Below are 19,355 nucleotides of genomic sequence, written 5' to 3' on the forward strand. Positions count from 1 at the left end.
GGGCCGGGTCCCGAAGTTCTGAAATCTGATCGCAATAAAAAAACCTCACCTGTGCGGCCAAAACATACACAATGAAATGAAGATAAAAGACTGTTGGAAATACATTGTCTGCTTTAAGTTGTAAATGTAGGCGTTTATGGTAGTGCGTGTGTGTGTATATATATATAATGTACATACACATGTATATATAGGTGTGTGTGTGTGTATGCCTACAATGTAGATCTCTGAGATATTTTTTCCTGATCACCTTCAGTATACAGTACAACAAAAACGAAGGAAATGATCTTGCCGTCTCAGCACGTTTGGAGGGGACTGTATAATTAATTACTGTGTTCACAATCAAAAGGCTCACACAGTAATAAAACAGACATTTTATTGGAGTGACGCCGTACATTTTTGGGGGACAAAAACAGTCAGCTTTACAACTTAAAAACCAAAATTTACAGAGTTGAAAGCGAAAGGCAAGCTAAAAAAGTCTGACATTCACTAAATGAAGCATCTTTGGTTTGTTTGGAAAACAAATGCCACATATTTACAAGGCAAACACGTGCACACAATGTCGAACTCCTAAATGTCTTCCACGTGGCGCTGTTAAAGTGCTTCTTGCTCAGTCAAGTGCATCATCGAAGTCTGAGCTGCATCGGCAGCAGGTGTGAACGCTTGTTTGACTCGCCCTCTTCTGGCCAACTACTGTACTTCCAGTTAATCATGAACATGCATTAATCGTGGCCCGTCGTCGGTTCAAGTAGCAAAAAGCAATTCCAGTGACATAACCACTCCCATTTCTTTTCCCGACACCCAAAAGGCACAGTTAGTGAGAAAGTAATCTTTTTTTTCTCCTTCTTTAAAAGGCACACATCTTACAATTTAAAGAAAATAACAAATGATCTGCTTCAAGGTATTCCTTCAGACACGAGTGCAAATTGATGGGACATTTTAGCAAAAAGGAAAACAAATTCTACAACCTGTGAGTGTTCATCAGTGCAATTGAACTTTCCCAGGCAGACAAATGAGATTTTGTTCACAGGATTGTCCAAAAACTCAAAATTAGGGTAAAACAAACCTCAACCTATAACCAAAGTCAAGAACAATCAGAAGTACAGTGAACCCAACGGAAAATCGCAACTCATTTATACTGCACTCACTGGGTTTTTAAGCACTTTTTTCCTTTTATGGAGTTGAGTAATGTTACTGTTTGTATGTGTTGCTGCTTGGTGTATATCAAGTTGCAATTCTTTGAAGGTATTGATGCTAAATTGTTCGTTTGATTTGTCTTTTTTTTGTAGAACCACGCATGCTTGGATTTTAACTTGGCGAACAGCACATGAGAGTCTTTGTTTCCTTAAAGTGATGAGTTCTCTCCTGTTTCTGGAAAGCAAGAGGCTGAGAAGGCACTTTAGTATCCTTTAAAAAGTATGTTTTCATCAGTTTAAGTGTGTTTCAACTGCGTGTGAGGGCCGCAACTATTTTCAATTTGTTTTTTCCCTCCAAATGTACCTGGTCTCACTACAGCAATAAACGCGGGGTGGCTCACTGTACTTCGCAACTCTAAAATAATCCAAATTAAGACACTGCATTCAAGCAGTCCGATCATATTTAAACTCTTTATATAAGCAGGCGGGGGGAGCTGATAAATAAATAAATTAATCATTAAAAAGGGGCAGGGAAAAGGAGGGTCAGCGGGTCACATCCAAACTCCCTGAGGCAACCGTTCCGGCAGGCTCATTCACCTTCTGTGATTATACTGGTGGTGTCCGATTGGTCGGTGGTCCTCTTGTAGCGCACAGAGGAGGAGAAGTGGCCTCGCTGCTTCTTGTAGACGATGAAAGCCACAGCAAGTGCGAGAGCAATCAAGATGAGCACGAAGAAGCCCACAGCCACGGGAGAACCGGAAGACTCTGACAACACAAGCGTGAACACGACCATGTCATACGGAACAGCGCGTAACTCTACTTAGCAGGCTGGCTAAAGTACTTCCTACATTCTGTACTTAGTGTATATAAGTCACAAGTACTAAAATTACACTGGTTAAAGTACTGATCCAATTCTGGTACTGAAGAAGTGTACAGTATACAATGATGCATAGTTAAATAAAAAAGTACAAATGATTTTTTTACTGTCAATTCGCAAGGGATGAGCATAAGGGCCAGTTGTGGATCCTGGAAAATCTGCCGGTAATTGCCACCACCCTGAAAGTGTTTGTAATTGTCTTATAGATCCCCCCCAACACTTCATAAAAAATGGAAAATGTTTATTGGCCTTATGTTCAATCTTATTCAAGAATGCTTTGTGTTTAAAAAAAAAAAAAAGGGGGGGGGGGGAAATCATGAGAATTATAACGGGGCTCAATTATTCATGAATTAACAACTTCCAGTCAGTACAGAGGCAAAGTACTCGGTCGCTTGAAAAGGAGAGACACTCACCGGCTTTGGTTTGGCAGACGACGCGACTGAGGCTGGCCTGGCAGTTGACGACTCTCCAGCTGCCTCCGTCCTCGGTCGCCATGATGGCGCACGGGGCCTCCTTCCGCTGCGCCGCACTAACCAAGGCACCCGACTTCCAGTTGGTGTAGGACAGAGCCGAACCGTCCTCCCATCCTGTGGGAGAACCTAATCACAAAGAATTCCTAGTAAACGTTTGCACAAACACACACTACAGACAAAAAATATTAGAGGGCAATTTCAGTGTGATGACTCATCAAAACACACCTTTTAAATACATTGTCAATATCAACTTCATAGTTGTCCTACCAGTCGGGAACGACTTTTTGAAAAGTTACTTCAGCCCCTTGTGGATGTGAGCCCACGAGGTTTGTGTGCTGTTTTGTTCAATCAATTGTCTTCAAAACTTTTGTCTTTTATTGTTTTGTCATGTCATTTGTATTTATATATTTCATGTCCGTGTTTGTGACCAGTTCTCACGGCTTGCCACGGAATAAACCCTGTATTTTTACGCACTTTGTGTCGTGCTTCATGCTACATTCCGAGGGAGCTACATTTGGATCAAAATTCTAATTTCTTGGACAGAGTATTCTAAATGTTCCGTGAAGCACCTTGTTACAGTTGCAGTGGTTGTGAAGGCCCTATACCGGGGGTCGGCAACACGCGGCTCTAATGGCTCCCTGGAGCTTTATAAAAAATGTTTGAAAATGGAAAAAGATTTTGATAGTAGGCTAATATAGCTCAGATATACTGTATATACCGGCATACACATGTTGCAGCTCCGAAAAAGGAGAGCTGTGGTGTTGGTTTTTAAAAACGTACACTTTATTGATGCTTTTAACAGTCTCGACAAACACAGACACGTCTGCGTCCGCCTCCGTGCCTTCTCTCTTCTTGTTCAACTCGAGAGGCGTTCAAAGACAGCCTCCGAAAAACGGAAATTCATGATCACTTCACCGACACAAAGAAAAGCGAAAATAATGCACCAAAACAAAAAAATCAAGCGAGGAAATCACAAAATAAATTCTAAGGGGCGTTTGTGAACACACAACAAAGGAAAAAATAACAAACAATTCTGAGATAGTCCAGTCTCCTACATACATACAGCATGTGTTTCCTTCATTGTAAGATTTATAGGAGGCTTTTATTTTTTGCGCCTCCAGACATATTTGTTTTTTGTTTGTTTTTTTTGTCCTATATGGCTCTTTCAACATTTTGGGTTGCCGACCCCTGCCCTATACCGATAAAAGCTGTGTGGTATTGTACTGTATTCCCTTAATGTAGCTCTGCCTAGTGGATGCATCACATAACTGCAGCCACTATCATAGCTTCTATTCAGTGAGCCTTATAATGCGGTATATAAGGCAATAGTGAAAAAAACTAACATTACAGAACAGGGTCGCTCTACAGCTGCGCTCAATTGTTTGACCAGTGAGGGCAGAGAGCGTACATCTACGTAATTGCAATTAAAAAAACAATGTATGCTGAGTTGGTTAGTTGACCTTGAGCATCGATGTCAAGGCCGAGCCACACCCGACTGGTGATGAGAGGGTCGTCGCTCACGTACTTGGCCACAAAGTCGTTGTCCTCTTTGCTTTTTATAGCCAGCAGTTGAGCGCCTGTCAAAACAACAACAAACAGGTCAGCAGTTAGAATGAGGTGGCTTGCAAAAGTGGATTAGCAGTGTGGGTGAAAAGCACGTACGAACCCATGCTCTGACAGACGCTCTTGGCCCGCTGCATATCGTAGACGCTGTAGTTGTAGAAGCTCATGTCGAAGGCGTAGCAGCGGTCGTCACGCTGCACCCACTTGGATGTGCCGTTGCCCTGAGGGCAGCTGTTGACCTGTGCTCTCGCCTGCAGCTTGGCTTCTGGTGCCAGAACACACACGAAACCAGAGTTTGGATGGAGCAAGACAACTTCAAAGAACCGATATGATCAATTGGGGGGAAAAAAGACATAAAAATTGCTGGAATATTTTTGAACAGGGATTGAACCCTGTATGAAGTTTACCAAAACAAGACGCCACCAGATGACTTCAAAGCTATTAATATGTGAGACATGGTTTTGACCTGAGCACAAGAACAGCTAATCGGTGAGGTTTTGAGGAAATAATGGAGGACAGAATTGCCAACTCATAATCAGTTGAATTATAGATATACTTTAATGTTGGCTGTTGAACATGAGAATTTAATCTGCATTTTCCCCCTTAACATTTAATGTGTCTTTTATTCACTTTTTGAGCTTTCCCTCCAAATTTTTTTGTTCTTCAATGCATGACAAATCTTTTCACGAATATTTTTGTTTTTTGTCTTTCATGAATGAGAATTCAATCTAAAAACCTTGCACATTTTATTGTGTAAGAATTTAACCTGCATTTTTTTTCCGACATGTTTTTATGTGATTTCATTTGTATTTTGCAATTCTATTTGTAATCTTTAATGTTTGATCATTTCTGTAAATGTTTACCCTTATTTTTGTTTTTTTCTTCAGAGTAATTTAATTTCAATTGTTATATCAACTGTTTGCGTTTATTTCATTCAGAATCCATGTTCATATCTCAATTTTTTATATAGTATTTGTTCTTTGATGTATAAAAATGTAGTTTGTTATTTTCTGAGTTGTTTAAAAAAAATTAAAAAACATTAAAAACTACAACACTAACGCTCCTCTCCTATCAATTTCTTATTAAAATTCATATGTTGGAGAGCAAAAGAAGAGGAAAAAGGACAGACAATCAATGAATACCTCCAAGTGAGTATTTTCAAACTGGTGTCTTACTCTGGAAAAGGGTGCTGGTGTTTGTGTTGTAGCAGATGGCGCCGTCAAGCAGCGTGTAGCAGCTGCTCCTCACCCAGGCACCAGAGGGCATGACAAAGACGCAGCCGCCCACATCTCGCTCGTCTGCGCTGGCGCCCTCCACTGACTCCGAGATGTCCGCTTTGTACTGGTAGCTGGTCCCGTCCGACCACTCGTAGGTCTCACGCCCAGCCTACATGGACGCACACAAGAGGTCATTGAGTTAGCATATGAGGTGAATTCATTTATTGTCCCTGAATTAAAGATACACCGACGGAGGTAAAATGCACTGAAACCTGTACAGGCAGACATAATTTGACATTCTCTAAACTTTTGAATGTTCCAACATTTGATGCCTTTCTGTGACTCTTCCAGTTTCTCTGTTGCAAACTCTCAATGATATTGTGACACTCTGAGGTTGTTGGCCAGGTTTCAAAGCAGATTAGAATGGCACGAGAAGGGTTGCAATAGAGATGCTGCAAGAGTCACACAAAGGCATGGAAGTGGATGTCCTAGGTTATGGAATATCCGAGCTTCGTCGTGAAATTTCACCCAAAATTCCAACAGCCTTCACTTTTGGTGATTAGTCTACTATAATTTCCAGGGAATGATACGCCCCCTTCTATACTGTAATATGCAGAGAGATCGGCGCCTCAGTAAAATATTGCCGGTCCGTCATTCGCCAGCGGCCAGTCCGCCATTATTTTTTCGGCAATATGGGACAATGTCATTGCGGTTTATGAGATGTATTTGCAAAGGCGCTCAAATCACAGGTGGCAACCATTTTGCCACTTGCTGTCGACTGAAAATGACATCGCTGACTCGGGGTTCAGGTAAGGACCAATCATGGCTCGGCTTCATAAAACAGGTGAGGTTAAGAAAAGCTCACGTGTATTTTTTTTTTAAATTCCACACCCTCCCACAGCCACTTTCCAAAGAGCAACAATAAGTACAACGGAATTAAAAATCGCATTTTAAAAAAAATGACCTCTAGTTATACAATATACAATAATGCAGTTGTATTATTGTTGATGTTTCCTGTTATGTGTTCTGTTGTGTTATTGTTTTATGTTTATGTTAAATGTTCTGTAAAGCGCTTTGTGACAGCTGCAGTTGTCATCAAAGCGCTATAAAAATCAGGAGGTATTGTATTGTATGTAGGTACTGGTAAATATCTATTAAATGAAAAACATTTTTATCGACCCATGTACAAAAATTGGGGGGAATTTTGGATCATTTATTTGGCAACATTTGCATATTAAACACAGGAAATGACGGTTGACTGTATTCGTTCAGAAAATTCTTACCTCCTGGTTGGACAGGCCAATCCAGAGTGGGAATCCGTCCGTTTTTGCGAGGAGTTTCACGTGCGCGCCATGCTCGTTGTCATGCACACTGGCCAGGTGGCCTCCACGCTGAGCGCACAATTCCAAAGCCTGGTACCAACTCAGTTCACGTTGCGTCACCACCTCGTAGGTTAAACTGCCGAGGTGTTGATAATCCCTGGTGGACTTGGAGTACTTCTCTTTTGGTTCTTGGGAGAGAATAAACTGGTCAAAAAAATATGTGCCCCCACAGGTCTAAACAAGGTATTTTGAGTAATATGTCGTAGGGGTACCGGTAATAAGAATCAAGCAGATCAGATAAATTCCCCCGTTTTCATCCATCTCAGGACGCAGCCGTTCTGACATTCCACTGTGCTCTGCTGTCGACTGCAACCGATGTCAAAGTGCCATACGGCTTCGGGCTCGCATTGCGAATGTCACAAGGTCAATTGCAATCAACAGCAGAGAGCGGCAGAACGTCAAAATGGCTGCGCCCTGAGATGGATGAAAACGGGTGGTTTATCTGCTTCATTCTTATTCCTTCAATGCAATATTCACCAGAGTGGCATGTTTAGACTAATGGGGGCAAACAGAACATATTATTGCAAAGAAATGTTCTGCTTTAAATTCGGGCTTTTTCAAATGAAGCACAAACCATTATCCAGTTTGCAGGTCACGACGGCTCTTTGCTTGAACTCGGAGAACAACATTCGGTTTGTGATGAGAACCCATTTGCCTTGGAGATTGACACCTGCCATAAAGTTGCCGTCGACTTCCGGTCGACCATTTCTCCAGTTGGAATATTGGACACTTGTTCCATCATACCACTCCAAGTGGTTACCGATCGCTGAAAACACACACATTTGAATCCCGTAATGGCCAATACAGCACAGTAGTACATTTTTAAGACCCCAAAATTAATAAATAAAATAAAATGAATTCATATGAATGTCAATGTAATGGCAGAAAATTTTGGATACAGCTCTTGGATTGGATCTTATTTGGTTGCACACGTGTACTGTACTTAATGCCGTTTGCCAAGAGGTTCGCTGCAATAAAAGCAGAAAAGGTTCAAACACCCACTGTTGTTTTTGACTAGCCCAAGCCACACAAACTGAGCCAAGTTTTGAAAGGGCAGGAGTTGCTGCCTGATGAACTCGTTCTCCTCTGCGTTCCGGATGGTCAGGATGTCAGCGTCTTTGTCTGCGACACAAACACCTCATCAGGACCTGCACTCATCTGACACTCAACCAATCTGATTTCTTGTGGTGACATTCTCACGGAGGTTAACGCAGGTTCTGCGGATGGGCCCTTGGTCCATCTGCTCCCATCTGGACGCAGCCAGATGGAAGGCGTAGCAGTTGTTCTTGAAGGGGATCCAGTTTGGGCCGTTGATTTTGTGAGGACACTTTACTGCGACGTCTTCCGGTGTGGTTATTATCTCTTCTGAAAAACAAAAATGAGCCATCCATTCGAGTCCAGTCCAACCCATTTTCCAACCATTCTAGCTGTGAAGTGTAGATGTAATGCAAGTTGACAATTGTCTGATTTGTTCATTTCCAAATTCAGCTGTTTCAGGGGGAAAAAAAAGACAAGAAATTACAAGAACTGATGTTTGTTCATCGGGCCGGAAATATCAACAGCATAAGACGCGAGTGTTAAACATCTTTTGAGATCTAAAACAGAAATCCTTACTCACTGTGTGGCTTGTGGCAGATGGCGCCTCCGAGTGTCTGCTCACACTCTGTTGCTTTCCAGAAGCCGTCTGTGTCCAGGTAGACGCAGGCGCCTTCAGTGACCTCAGAAGACCAGCGACTGAAAACGGTGTGACTGTGGTCCGTCCAGCGATAGTGGATCCCGTCCTGAGTGGAGTGTACATGGAGAACTTTTGTGGCTTTTATTCCATATCCTTGAATTCCAGCTTAAGGCCCATATACTCGTAACACTCTTTGTCCTCACAAAGACAATTCAGGGTACTAGTAGAAGACTAGTTAATAGGCCAAAAGTGGCACTAGTTGTGGAATTAACGCTACTAGTAAGACACATTTGTTCAGGTAAAGTGTGAGCCCGTATTAGTACATGGACCTTAAGATGGATGTTAACGATATGGAATAAAAGCTGAAATGTGAGCAACATGAGCCATTGCCGGGGATACATACATCTTCGCTGAAGAGGCCGATCCACAGGGGCGTGCGCGCACGGCTCACGTGCACACTGAGCGTGGACTGCAGGAGGGTGTCGGCAACGCTCGCCAGATCCATTTCCTGTTCCATGCACTGCTCCAAGGCTTCGAACCAGGTGAGGTTCTTGATGAGTAGCTGGAAGGTGTGGTTGTTGATCTGGAAGGGCCCTGAAGTGACGGAAGGCTCCTCGACTTGATCTGAAATGACAAGAGCGCGACAATGAAGATGGAGAAGCTTTCTTGCCTCAGTTAGGTTGAAGAAAGCAGATTGCAATCAAGCAAAAAAGCTTGTCGCACAGCAAAGGGCCGTGTTATTAAAGTGGTGTCTCTACTTACAAAATTAATTGGTTCTGGAAAAAATGTCTTAACGAGAGAATGTTGTCAGTAGAGACGCGTTTTCCATGCCCTAATTCGTTCTAAACCCCCCCAAAATTTAGCAAAATGCATCAAAATATGTAACAAATACATGTTATGATGAGACTATTGCACAATAAATTAGTTGTGTATAATGTAAAAAACAAAGAACAGAGTCAAGAATAAAAATGATGGTCATTTAACTTTTAACTGCGTCTTTATTGTTTTTTGCCCTCTTTAGTCCATGTTCTCTCTCAGAAGTGGTTTTTGCCTGGTATTTTGTAAAGAACTGATCTTAGGATGTTTGCTTTGGTCGGCTGTTAACAATCCTTCGAAAATGTCCAAGGCAAACATCGGCATAGTGAGCGATCGTCCGACTGGTGAAAACTTTTTCGAGGTGATTCACATTTCCGAAAAACTATCGGAACAGCTCATGGCCCGAGGGGCGAATGACGAGAACGCTGCAAAGACACATGTCTATCTATCTACACACATAGACACATATGGTCCAGGTCCCTCTTGGGAGGTCTAGCCAATGGGAAGCCGGGAAGATGCTAGGTAATAGCCAATGGCAGAGCAGTTATAAGTATGTTGCATTCAGGAAACTCTGTGCTGCGAATAGCAGACCATACTATCTCATAATATCTTGAAATTTCTTTCTTAACAAGAGGCAATATTTTCCCATTGAGACGTTTCGTAACTTGAAAATTCCGTATGAACAGACGTTCGTAAGTAGAGGTACCGCTGTAAAGGGAAATAAGCAGTGTTTTACCTGCATAGTGTTGGCAAACTGCCCCATGTTGATAATGGGTACAGGAGGTGTAGTCCCAGGTACCCATCACTGCCGAACTGGGGTTATTGATTAAAAAGACACACAAATCCATGTTGTCTGGGTCAAGCGTCTGTAAAGAAAACATACACATTTAGAACATCTGAAGATGTTTCTGGGACAAAATTCACAAAACAAAGAAATGAATTGAGGACTGTAGCGCCAGTTAATACATTGCAGACCAGCGGTCGGTGCCCGCAGGCACCAGGCAGCCCCCGAGCAGCATATGATAGCCCACGGGCCTCTTCTAAAAATAGCTCAACAGTGATGGGACATTTTCTAAAAAGGCTGTAGATGTCATCATTTGTGAACACTGGCAGAAAGCCTTGGAAATAAAGTGTTCCATATTACTACTAATTTGTTTCCCAATTATTGTGAGAAATCATGAACATGATCGATGTCTCTCCATAAATAAATATTATGACAACTCCTACTAATATTAATAACATGTTAAATTCATCCATTCATCCGTTTTCATCTGCTTATCTAGGTTTGGGTAACAGTGGTAGCATCTTAAGCAGGAAGGGGACGCTTTTCCATGACATTTTTTCAACGGAACGGCTTTTCAGAACCATCTTGGAGGTGGTTCTAAAATGCAGGCCCGTCTGGGGCTGTGTCGTCAACTGTGATCTGATTGGCCGACACCAACGCGGCAAGCAACTCTGCTGCACATGCCCATTTCCTGGTTTTACACGAGCCAGACAGACTGGTCATCGCCAATCATAAAAATACAGTATGTACAATAAAGACTATAGTGTTTTACAACAAAGGTAGACCATATTTGCAATTTCATATGTACTACTGGATGAAATATTATGTAGGCTATACTTTTTTTTTTTTTTAATGTGTTCGCACACACCAATCACGGAGTCACATTCACTTGAATGAGGGGTCCCCAGGCGTAAGACAGAGCTTCGCCGCTCCCTCGGCAAAAACAAGTACAATGATGACAAAAATATTTTCATATGAATGCTTGCCTTTGAGTGAAATGCTGCTCAGACTTTTTTTCCCCCCCAGACAGCAATTTTAATAAAAATCACTCACATTGACATTTATGGCCTTGTGCATTCCAATGAGCAGAGGATGGAAATTAACATAATTCACTGTCGACTTGTCCAGCCACTCCAGTTTGTTACGTTTCTGTTTGAGACCAATCCATATGCCTCCCATGTCCTTCATTCCTGGCAACAGGCTGGTGATGAAGTCTAAAGAAAGAAGCAGTAGCACTTTGTAGGTTATCATTGTGAGGAACATAATGTCCCCAAATAAGGAGTTCAGGGGAGTTATTAGGATGTTATCTTACAGGCACTTTTACAATCTGGTTTGTGTCCAAGAATTACCTTGTTCCACTTGGTCAGATATGGTGACGAGGGTTCCCCTCACTGACAGGCACACCTCATTGGCAGTCTTAAATGACACCGGCTTCACATTCTGCAGCAGTGTGTAGCACTGAGAAAAAAAAATTTTGAACAGCAGCATTAGCCACAGCGAATCTTAAATGTTGTCTAATTATATCGATCTTTTCTGGAAAAAGTCCACCTTAAAAATAGATGTTTAAACATGTCCAAGACCAAGACAATTAAGCTCATTTTGTAGCCATTAAAAAAATCCAATGTATGATTAACATCTGCAGATAAACTCCAGATATGTTTTGCTAGTCAAAGTTGGCTCGAACAGGTTTGGCTCTCACCAACCAACCAGGGAATTTCTCCATTGTGAGACAAATAAAGGTTTTCTCATCTTATCTTAAATGAAGAGAACAGACTGTTGGGATTAATTGAATACAATTACATAGAACAAATATTAACATTTTGGTTGTAAATGTAGGTTAGTGCTTTTGATCGTTTTTACACCAACAGAAAAGTGCCTGGAGACAGCTGGGATAGGCTCCAGCACCCCCCGCGACCCTAGTGAGGATCAAGCGGTTCAGAAGAAGAAAGAAAGAAAGAAAGAAAGAAAGAAAAGTCCCTGACCATTCACCATAGTGTCAAATATGATTTAAATGCTTCTGACAAGCAATGGGACTGTGACCAGTTGATCTCAAAAGTATCAAACCTTATTTCTGAAGGCAAGGGAGGTATTTCCACATGGCAGGCCTCCAGGATGAGCCTCCAGAGGGTTGCTCTCCACCAATGTGATGTTAAGCCTTTCACACACAAAGGGCAACTGCTGCCTGCAACTGTGCTCATACTCTGCAAGTAATAGAGCACAGCAAAAAGAAAAAAATACCGTAGTTCAATCAATTGTAATTGTAAAGCAAAAAATAAAAATAAAAAAGTCCAATTACTAATCCATTTACATAACTATGATTGACCCTCTGGGCTCAATGCTGGCCATTTGTGTCCATATTGCTTTGTTAAAAACAAAAACAAAAACACATTTCAGCTGTTTAAATGCAAATGTGATTCAAGTTCCCTGGCTCGGAGGGTGGATTTTTTCAAATTTTTTTAATAACCAAATTCAGCTGTTACAATATATCACTTACAGTGGTGTGCATCAAAAAATAAATAAGTTAATGAATTAAAAAACAAAGAGGTGTTTCATGGCTTACTGCACTTCAATGGAGCAGAGGAATTTGATTGGAAAAATTGGAGATTCCCTCTGCGGACCATGGAAACGATCTACCATGCATTTTAATCTAAAAATCAAAACCTTTCTCTAGATGGCTGTAGAAAAACTGCATTATTAGCAATATAAGAAAAAGGTGGTTATTCTACTGAGAATATTAAAAAAAGCATACTTTTGTAGGTTGTTTTCCCACCTGTGCATTGTGCAAAAATAAAGAAAAAAGAAAATTGAAGGGGTGAACAATACAATACAATACAATACATGCTGATTTATATATGAAAACAAATTGATATTCTTTGAACAAGAGAGGATGTCGGTTAAAAACTTCACGCAGTAAAAAACAAACAAAACAAAAAGCATAACAAACAGACTATTTTTGGCTACAAAGAAAGGAAGAGTAATGAAATCAAACAAGGCCTGCGGGTTGAACACGCTCAGCTCAACCTTATTTACTCACTTGGAATGGCGCTCTCAGGACTGATGGAGGTGCATCTGCCAAAGAGAGCCGAATAATAAAAGTGTAGCCGCGAACGCCTGGAACACATACACATGCCCTTGTGCTGTAAATTAAGAGTGCAAAACGAACAGCAACTCTGCGTGAGCGTATTGTATTGCCTTACGTCATGGGGAACATCCGCTTGGGATCTCTCAGATTGACCCACCAACCTTGCTTGGAAGAACTCGACAACTGCTCAGAATCATTTTAAAATCAATGCTGGTAGCCTTTTTGTGCATGGCAAGTTGCAGAAGCATGACTGTAAGACGTGTTTGTAATTTGTAATATACACTGTCCTCACAAAGCCTTTGGGATAATTTAGTGAAATAGGCAAACTATCAGAATTACCCTTCAGTGTGTAACAATGCAATTTGGCAACCATGACAATTAGAACCACATAGACAAAAATTGACAAACATGACATATTACTGTTACGGTAGGTTGTGCCTTATGCGTGTCCACTCAGGAGTTACTGGCTCTAATTCCGAAGAAACTTGCCTTTTCCAGGTTCTCGTGGATGAGTCTGGCGGCAGTGGAGCTCGGCGGCGAAGCCATTTTGCTTCCATTCATCGTGCAAAACAGTGTTGCCTCCTCAAAAGTCAGCCGAGGCTCCTTCACAAACCAATACTCGCTACCATCGATAAAGATGGATGTCTCATGGTGCACACCTGGGAAACACAACACAATTGGCAACTTAATGTAAAAAAAGATACAACATTCAAGCATGAATATAAAACATATTGTTTTGTCATAAACATGTATTCCCATCTCATGGGACTTTGCAAATTTGAGAATTGCAGAAATTCTGAAAACTTAATCCTTAGATTTGAACCAGTCACAAACATGCATGATGAATCTATTTCAAGGGCACAACGGACCTGAATTACGGTACACCATTGGGAAAAATGCAAATAAAACACAAAAATAAGTAAATACTTGTATTACCTGAATTGTACCAGTCTGGGTGTGTTGGGGTCTTTCCTATTAAATAAAGCAAAGATTGGATTTTAAGCGTCATAGCAACAACAGTCCCCCAACAAAGTGTATGCAGAAAAGTGGTGAAGATTGCACGACTGTCTGTGTCCTATGTGTTGTGTTGTGTTATTTTGTTATTTTGACTTCAAAATGGCGCCGCGTGAGTGGCTGCCTTTCCAGCAGCTCCTATATTTTGTTGTTCTACTTCTTCCTTTCATAGCTTTGCTGCTGTGAATCGGGAATTTCTCCATTGCGAAACTAATAAAGGTTTTCTTACTCTTACTCTTACTTACATGATACAAAGGCTCTCGCACTCTCACTCTCACTCATTCGTTATAGTTGCTACTGCTGTGACTTATTCTACCGGTGACAAATTCATTGTGTTTTTACATACTTGGCCAATAAAGATGATTAAAATCATATCATGGGAATATCTTGTTGAGAACCAAATGCTTCAATCTAGAAAAAGTAATTTCAGCATTTACCGGCATTCGATATCCTTGATATTTTAAGGTCGTAAAAGTAGACCAAAAGTGAATAGGAAGACAGTCGCTCTACTAGTGCGCAAAACTGTCTTACTTGTGGGAACAAAGAGCTCCAGTAGATATCCAGGATTTTGAATAAAAGCTCAAACGACTTTCCAAATTAACACTTTAATTGTGCGTGACAGCATTGTCATATCTAAATCACTGTTGTGAAAGCACTATATAAATCAGAATGTATTGTATTGTATTGTATTCACATGTAAAGCCTTTGGGAGTGGAGTAAAATGTTCTGAGCTCTTTGTTTTAGTCAGTACCCGAGTTGCCACGTTCTGAATGAGCTGCAGCTGTTTGATGTTGTTTTGAAGGAGTTCAGCAAAACGAATGTTACAACTGAAAGTACTTTTTGGGTAGTTGTCACTGTCCAGTGACATCATGATCGCAGGATCATTGCACTTACAGTAGTAAGCATTCAATCTAGATTTTACTATTGCAAGTGCTTTGCTACTAACAGTATCTCAGGGCACATCATCAAAAAATAAAAATAAAAATTGAACAGATTTGGTTCAGCAGTGAAAAACCATCAACTGTCGGACTTGACTCAATACCATCTGACTTTTTCAAAACTATTGTGAAATCTGTTCAAAACGAGTTGTAGCAAATAATCAACTGCTTACAACAATCAGGCAAGCTTCCTAAAGCGCTGAAAGTCGCCACCATCAGACCCCTTTTTGAAAGCGCTGGATGTCTCCTTGGTAGCAAATTATAAACCCATCTCAATCCTTCCTTTCCTAAGAGTGTCAAGAAAATGGTTCTTAATCAATTCAGCAAATTCTTGAACTTCAAACTGAGTTTTTGATGCATTCCAATCAGGCTTCTGACCTCATCAAAGTAGCGAAACAGCCCTTACTAAAATAGTAAATGACATAAGGTGTCAGTCTTGTTGGATCTCCGTGCAGCATTTGATTACAATACATGTATACTGTTGAACAGGTTGGAAACTTGGGTGGCATTAAATGGAATAGTCCAAACATGGTTCAGGTGCAGGAGTTGTGAAAGAGCTACATAAATAAAGATGTATTGTATTGTACTATATTTGACTTACAAAACTTTTCTCTTAACATGTTTAAATATTTTCAATGTGTGTTCTTTCAGTAATTTTTGTAAGCTGCTTTTGTTTTCTATCCGTTGCTTATGATTTTAATCGTGTTTTTAAATGATTCTAGGTGCTGTTTCTTTATTTGTGTGAAGCACATTGTGTTGCCTTGTGTATGAAAGGTGCTACAGTATATAGATAAAGCCGCCTTGCCTTCGCTGCCCTGCCTTTAGAGTCTTTTGAGTAATTTCTTTGCCGTTTTGCTCAGATAACATTTTAGTTTAGATTTCTTTAATGTTGATATGTCTTACCGCGAGGGATTTGGCAGACCCATTCCAGTTTGGCATCGCAGTGAAACGGTGTCGCGTGGAAAGATGTAGGAAGGAGGTCGTGGAATAAAAATATGAGGAGATGCTTCATCGTTCTCTTCATTGTCTAATGAGGGGATACATTTTTTTTGCATTAATGTCATCGCAGCAAAAATACAAAGTTGAGATCACTACTTCTCCAACAAGAAGGGGATAACTCTATGGTGGACTAAGACAAAACAAAATGGAAATCTATAAGCAGCTCAAGTTTTCTGATGTGAAACGAAAGTAAGGTTTCAACTAGCAGTTCGAATAATGCTAATATGTCGGGCCCAACTGATGAACTGTCTGGCCGATTTAATCGACGGATATTAGCTCTTTCAAAACAGACAAAAATTGTCAATTTTCTATTTAGGTATTTTTACATACAATAACACATCACAACATGAGATAAAGATAACGACATTCAAAGTTACCTTAAACGCAGTGCAGTCCCGACTGTACGCATCATCCTCCTGGAAGTCATGATGTAAAACATCCATAGTTACCTAAAGGACAGACATATCAAATAACATCATTGTTATTTTGTCATATTGGGCACATCCTTACAGACATGCGCAATAGAATGAGCTCCCCAAAAAACACATTTTAAAAAAACTATATTATATTATATTATATTATAATAATATATTTTTATGCAGCTCATGTATTAGATCCTATTAAGTGGCACAGTCCCAGTTGTTGCCAAATAGCAAAGAACACTGTGCATGGCTGTGAGTAATGTTCTATGCTTTGTTTACATGTGTTGCTGCTCCAAGTGTGGTAAGGTAGCAGTTGTTTGAAGGTTTATATTTACCGTAACACCGATGCCTTATTTTCGTTAGTGTGTCTTTAGCATTTTATGTTATTTACGGTATATATTTTTTGTCATCATTAAGCAACCCATAATTTGTTATATGATTTGGGTGAAAGTGTTATGTATTTTATATGTTGGTTTTATGGTAGGCTTTAACTGGGAGTGACGAAAAAAACAGCTTATAGCATGAGTGTGAGAGACTCTTTAAGGTTCCGCAAAGTGGGACTGATGTGATGCAGCTCCCATGTCTTGACCGCAGAAAACTGAGAACAGGCCTTTAAGTTTATTTCAATAAATGCAAAAGTGTCTTCATAAGTTAAAACATATTTAAATTGTGTGGGAGGTGTGACACTATGCATATGCATATATATATATATATATATATATATATGTATATAAAATTCCTCGTCTCACCCCCCCTCGGGTGGTGTCCATCCCTCATTCAGCTCGGGTCCTCTACCAGAGGCCAGGAAGCTTGAGGGTTCTGCGCAGTATCCTTGCTGTTCCCAACACTGCACATTTCTGGACTGAGATCTCCGATGTTGTTCCCGGGATCTGTAGCAACCACTCATCTAGTTTGGGGGTCACTGCCCCGAGTGCTCCGACCACCACAGGCACGACTGTCACCTTTACCTTCCAGGCTCTCTCCAGCTCCTCTCTGAGCCCTTGGTATTTCTCGAGTTTCTCGTGTTCCTTCTTTCTGATGTTTCCATCACTTGGGACCGCTACATCCACTACAACGGCTTTCCTCTGCCCTTTATCTATGATCACGATATCTGGTTGGTTCGCCATTACCATCTTGTCAGTCTGGATCTGGAAGTCCCACAGGATCTTTGCTCTGTCATTCTCCACCACCTTCGGAGGTGTTTCCCATTTTGACCTTGGGGTTTCCAGTCCATACTCCGCACAGATGTTTCGGTAGACTATGCCAGCCACCTGGTTATGGCGTTCCATGTAGGCTTTCCCTGCCAGCATCTTACACCCTGCAGTTATGTGTTGGATCGTCTCAGGTGCCTCTTTGCACAACCTACACCTTGGATCTTGTCTGGTGTGGTATATCTGGGCCTCAATGGCTCTGGTGCTCAGGGCCTGCTCCTGAGCAGCTAGGATGAGTGCCTCTGTGCTGTCCTTCAGGCCAGCCCTCTATAGCCACTGATAGGACTTCTTGAGATCGGCCACTTCAGTTATGGTCCGGTGGTACATCCCATGTAGGGGCTTGTCCTCCCATGATGGTCCCTCTTCCAGCACCTCATCTTCTGTTCCCCATTGTCTGAGACATTCTCTGAGTACGTCATCCGTTGGAGCCTTCTCCTTGATGTCTTTGTGGAGCTTGGATGTTTCATCCTGGACAGTGGCTCTCACACTCACTAGTCCCCGGCCTCCTTCCTTTCGGCTTGCGTACAGTCTCAGGGTGCTGGATTTGGGATGGAACCCTCCATGCATGGTTAGGAGCTTTCGGGTCTTAACGTCCGTGGTCTGAATCTCTTCCTTTGGCCACCTTATTATTCCTGCAGGGTATCTGATCACTGGCAGGGCATAGCTGTTTATTGCCCAGGTCTTATTCTTGCCATTGAGCTGGCTTCTTAGGACTTGCCTCACTCGCTGGAGGTATTTGGCCGTAGCCGCTTTCCTTGTTGCCAGTTCGAGGTTGCCATTGGCTTGTGGTATACCGAGGTACTTGTAGCTGTCCTCAATGTCTGCTATTGTTCCTTCAGGGAGTGAGACCCCTTCAGTGCGGACTCTCTTAGTCACCATCCGACTACATTTCTCAAGCCCGAATGATCTCTGCTGTAGATCCTGGTTGTGTGGATCAGGGAGTCTATGTCCCTTTCGCTCTTAGCATACAGCTTTATGTCATCCATGTAGAGGAGGTGACTGATTGTAGCTCCATTTCTGAGGCGGTATCCATAGCCTGTCTTGGTGATTACTTGGCTTAGGGGGTTCAGTCCTATGCAGAACAGCAGTGGGGAGAGTGCATCACCTTGGTATATGCCACATTTGATGGACACTTGGGTAAGTGGCTTGCCATTGGCTTCAAGTGTGGTTTTCCACATCCTCATCGAGTTCGCAACGAAGGCTCTTAGGGTCCTGTTCACCTTATACAACTCCAAGCATTCAGTGATCCATGTATGTGGCATCGAGTCATAGGCTTTCTTGTAATCAATCCAAGCTGTGCACAGGTTGGTACGTCGGGGCCTGCAGTCTTGTGCGACTGTTCTGTCAACCAGGAGCTGATGTTAGGCTCCTATGGTATCTCTACCAATGCCCTTCTGTGTTTTGCTCATGTATTGATCCATGTGTCCACTTATCTTAGCCGCAATTATGCCTGACATGAGCTTCCATGTTGTGGAGAGACAGGTTATTGGCCGTTAGTTGGATGGGACTGCACCCTTTGAGGGATCCTTCATGATCAGGATCGTTCGCCCTTCGGTTAGCCATCCTGGGTGAGTCCCATCCCTCAGCAGCTGGTTCATTTGTGCTGCTAGGCGCTCATGGAGTGCTGTGAGTTTCTTTAGCCAGTAGGTGTGGACCATGTCCGGACCTGGTGCTGTCCAGTTCTTCATATCTGAGACTCTTTCCTGTATGTCTGCCACTGTTATGGTAACTGGGTTCTGTTCAGGGAGGTTGCTGTGCTCCTCTCTCAG

General features: G+C 41.8%; 1 protein-coding gene across 1 annotated transcript in view; it reads right to left on the reverse strand.

Moving 5' to 3' along the window:
* Positions 1–355: 355 nt before the first annotated feature.
* The window catches only part of ly75 (lymphocyte antigen 75), a 35,129-nt gene continuing 16,129 nt past the window's right edge, over positions 356–19,355 (reverse strand). Inside the window, exons 15-35 of the mRNA XM_086106680.1 lie at positions 16,331–16,402; positions 15,858–15,981; positions 13,939–13,974; positions 13,492–13,661; positions 13,118–13,185; positions 12,955–13,031; positions 11,985–12,121; positions 11,270–11,378; positions 10,974–11,134; positions 9,873–10,002; positions 8,724–8,944; positions 8,264–8,426; positions 7,846–8,010; positions 7,648–7,767; positions 7,220–7,411; positions 6,547–6,773; positions 5,222–5,432; positions 4,150–4,311; positions 3,944–4,060; positions 2,424–2,609; positions 356–1,898 (exon numbers count right to left, since the gene is read on the reverse strand). Coding sequence (XP_085962806.1) covers positions 1,723–1,898; positions 2,424–2,609; positions 3,944–4,060; positions 4,150–4,311; positions 5,222–5,432; positions 6,547–6,773; positions 7,220–7,411; positions 7,648–7,767; positions 7,846–8,010; positions 8,264–8,426; positions 8,724–8,944; positions 9,873–10,002; positions 10,974–11,134; positions 11,270–11,378; positions 11,985–12,121; positions 12,955–13,031; positions 13,118–13,185; positions 13,492–13,661; positions 13,939–13,974; positions 15,858–15,981; positions 16,331–16,402 — 3,024 coding nt within the window. The 3' untranslated portion in view covers positions 356–1,722. The remainder of the gene's footprint in view (positions 1,899–2,423; positions 2,610–3,943; positions 4,061–4,149; positions 4,312–5,221; positions 5,433–6,546; positions 6,774–7,219; positions 7,412–7,647; positions 7,768–7,845; positions 8,011–8,263; positions 8,427–8,723; positions 8,945–9,872; positions 10,003–10,973; positions 11,135–11,269; positions 11,379–11,984; positions 12,122–12,954; positions 13,032–13,117; positions 13,186–13,491; positions 13,662–13,938; positions 13,975–15,857; positions 15,982–16,330; positions 16,403–19,355) is intronic.

Source organism: Hippocampus guttulatus, chromosome 3 (assembly GCF_054856545.1).
Source record: "Hippocampus guttulatus isolate MCC_2025c chromosome 3, RoL_Hgut_1.0, whole genome shotgun sequence".
In the NCBI taxonomy this organism is placed as follows: Eukaryota; Metazoa; Chordata; class Actinopteri; order Syngnathiformes; family Syngnathidae; genus Hippocampus; species Hippocampus guttulatus.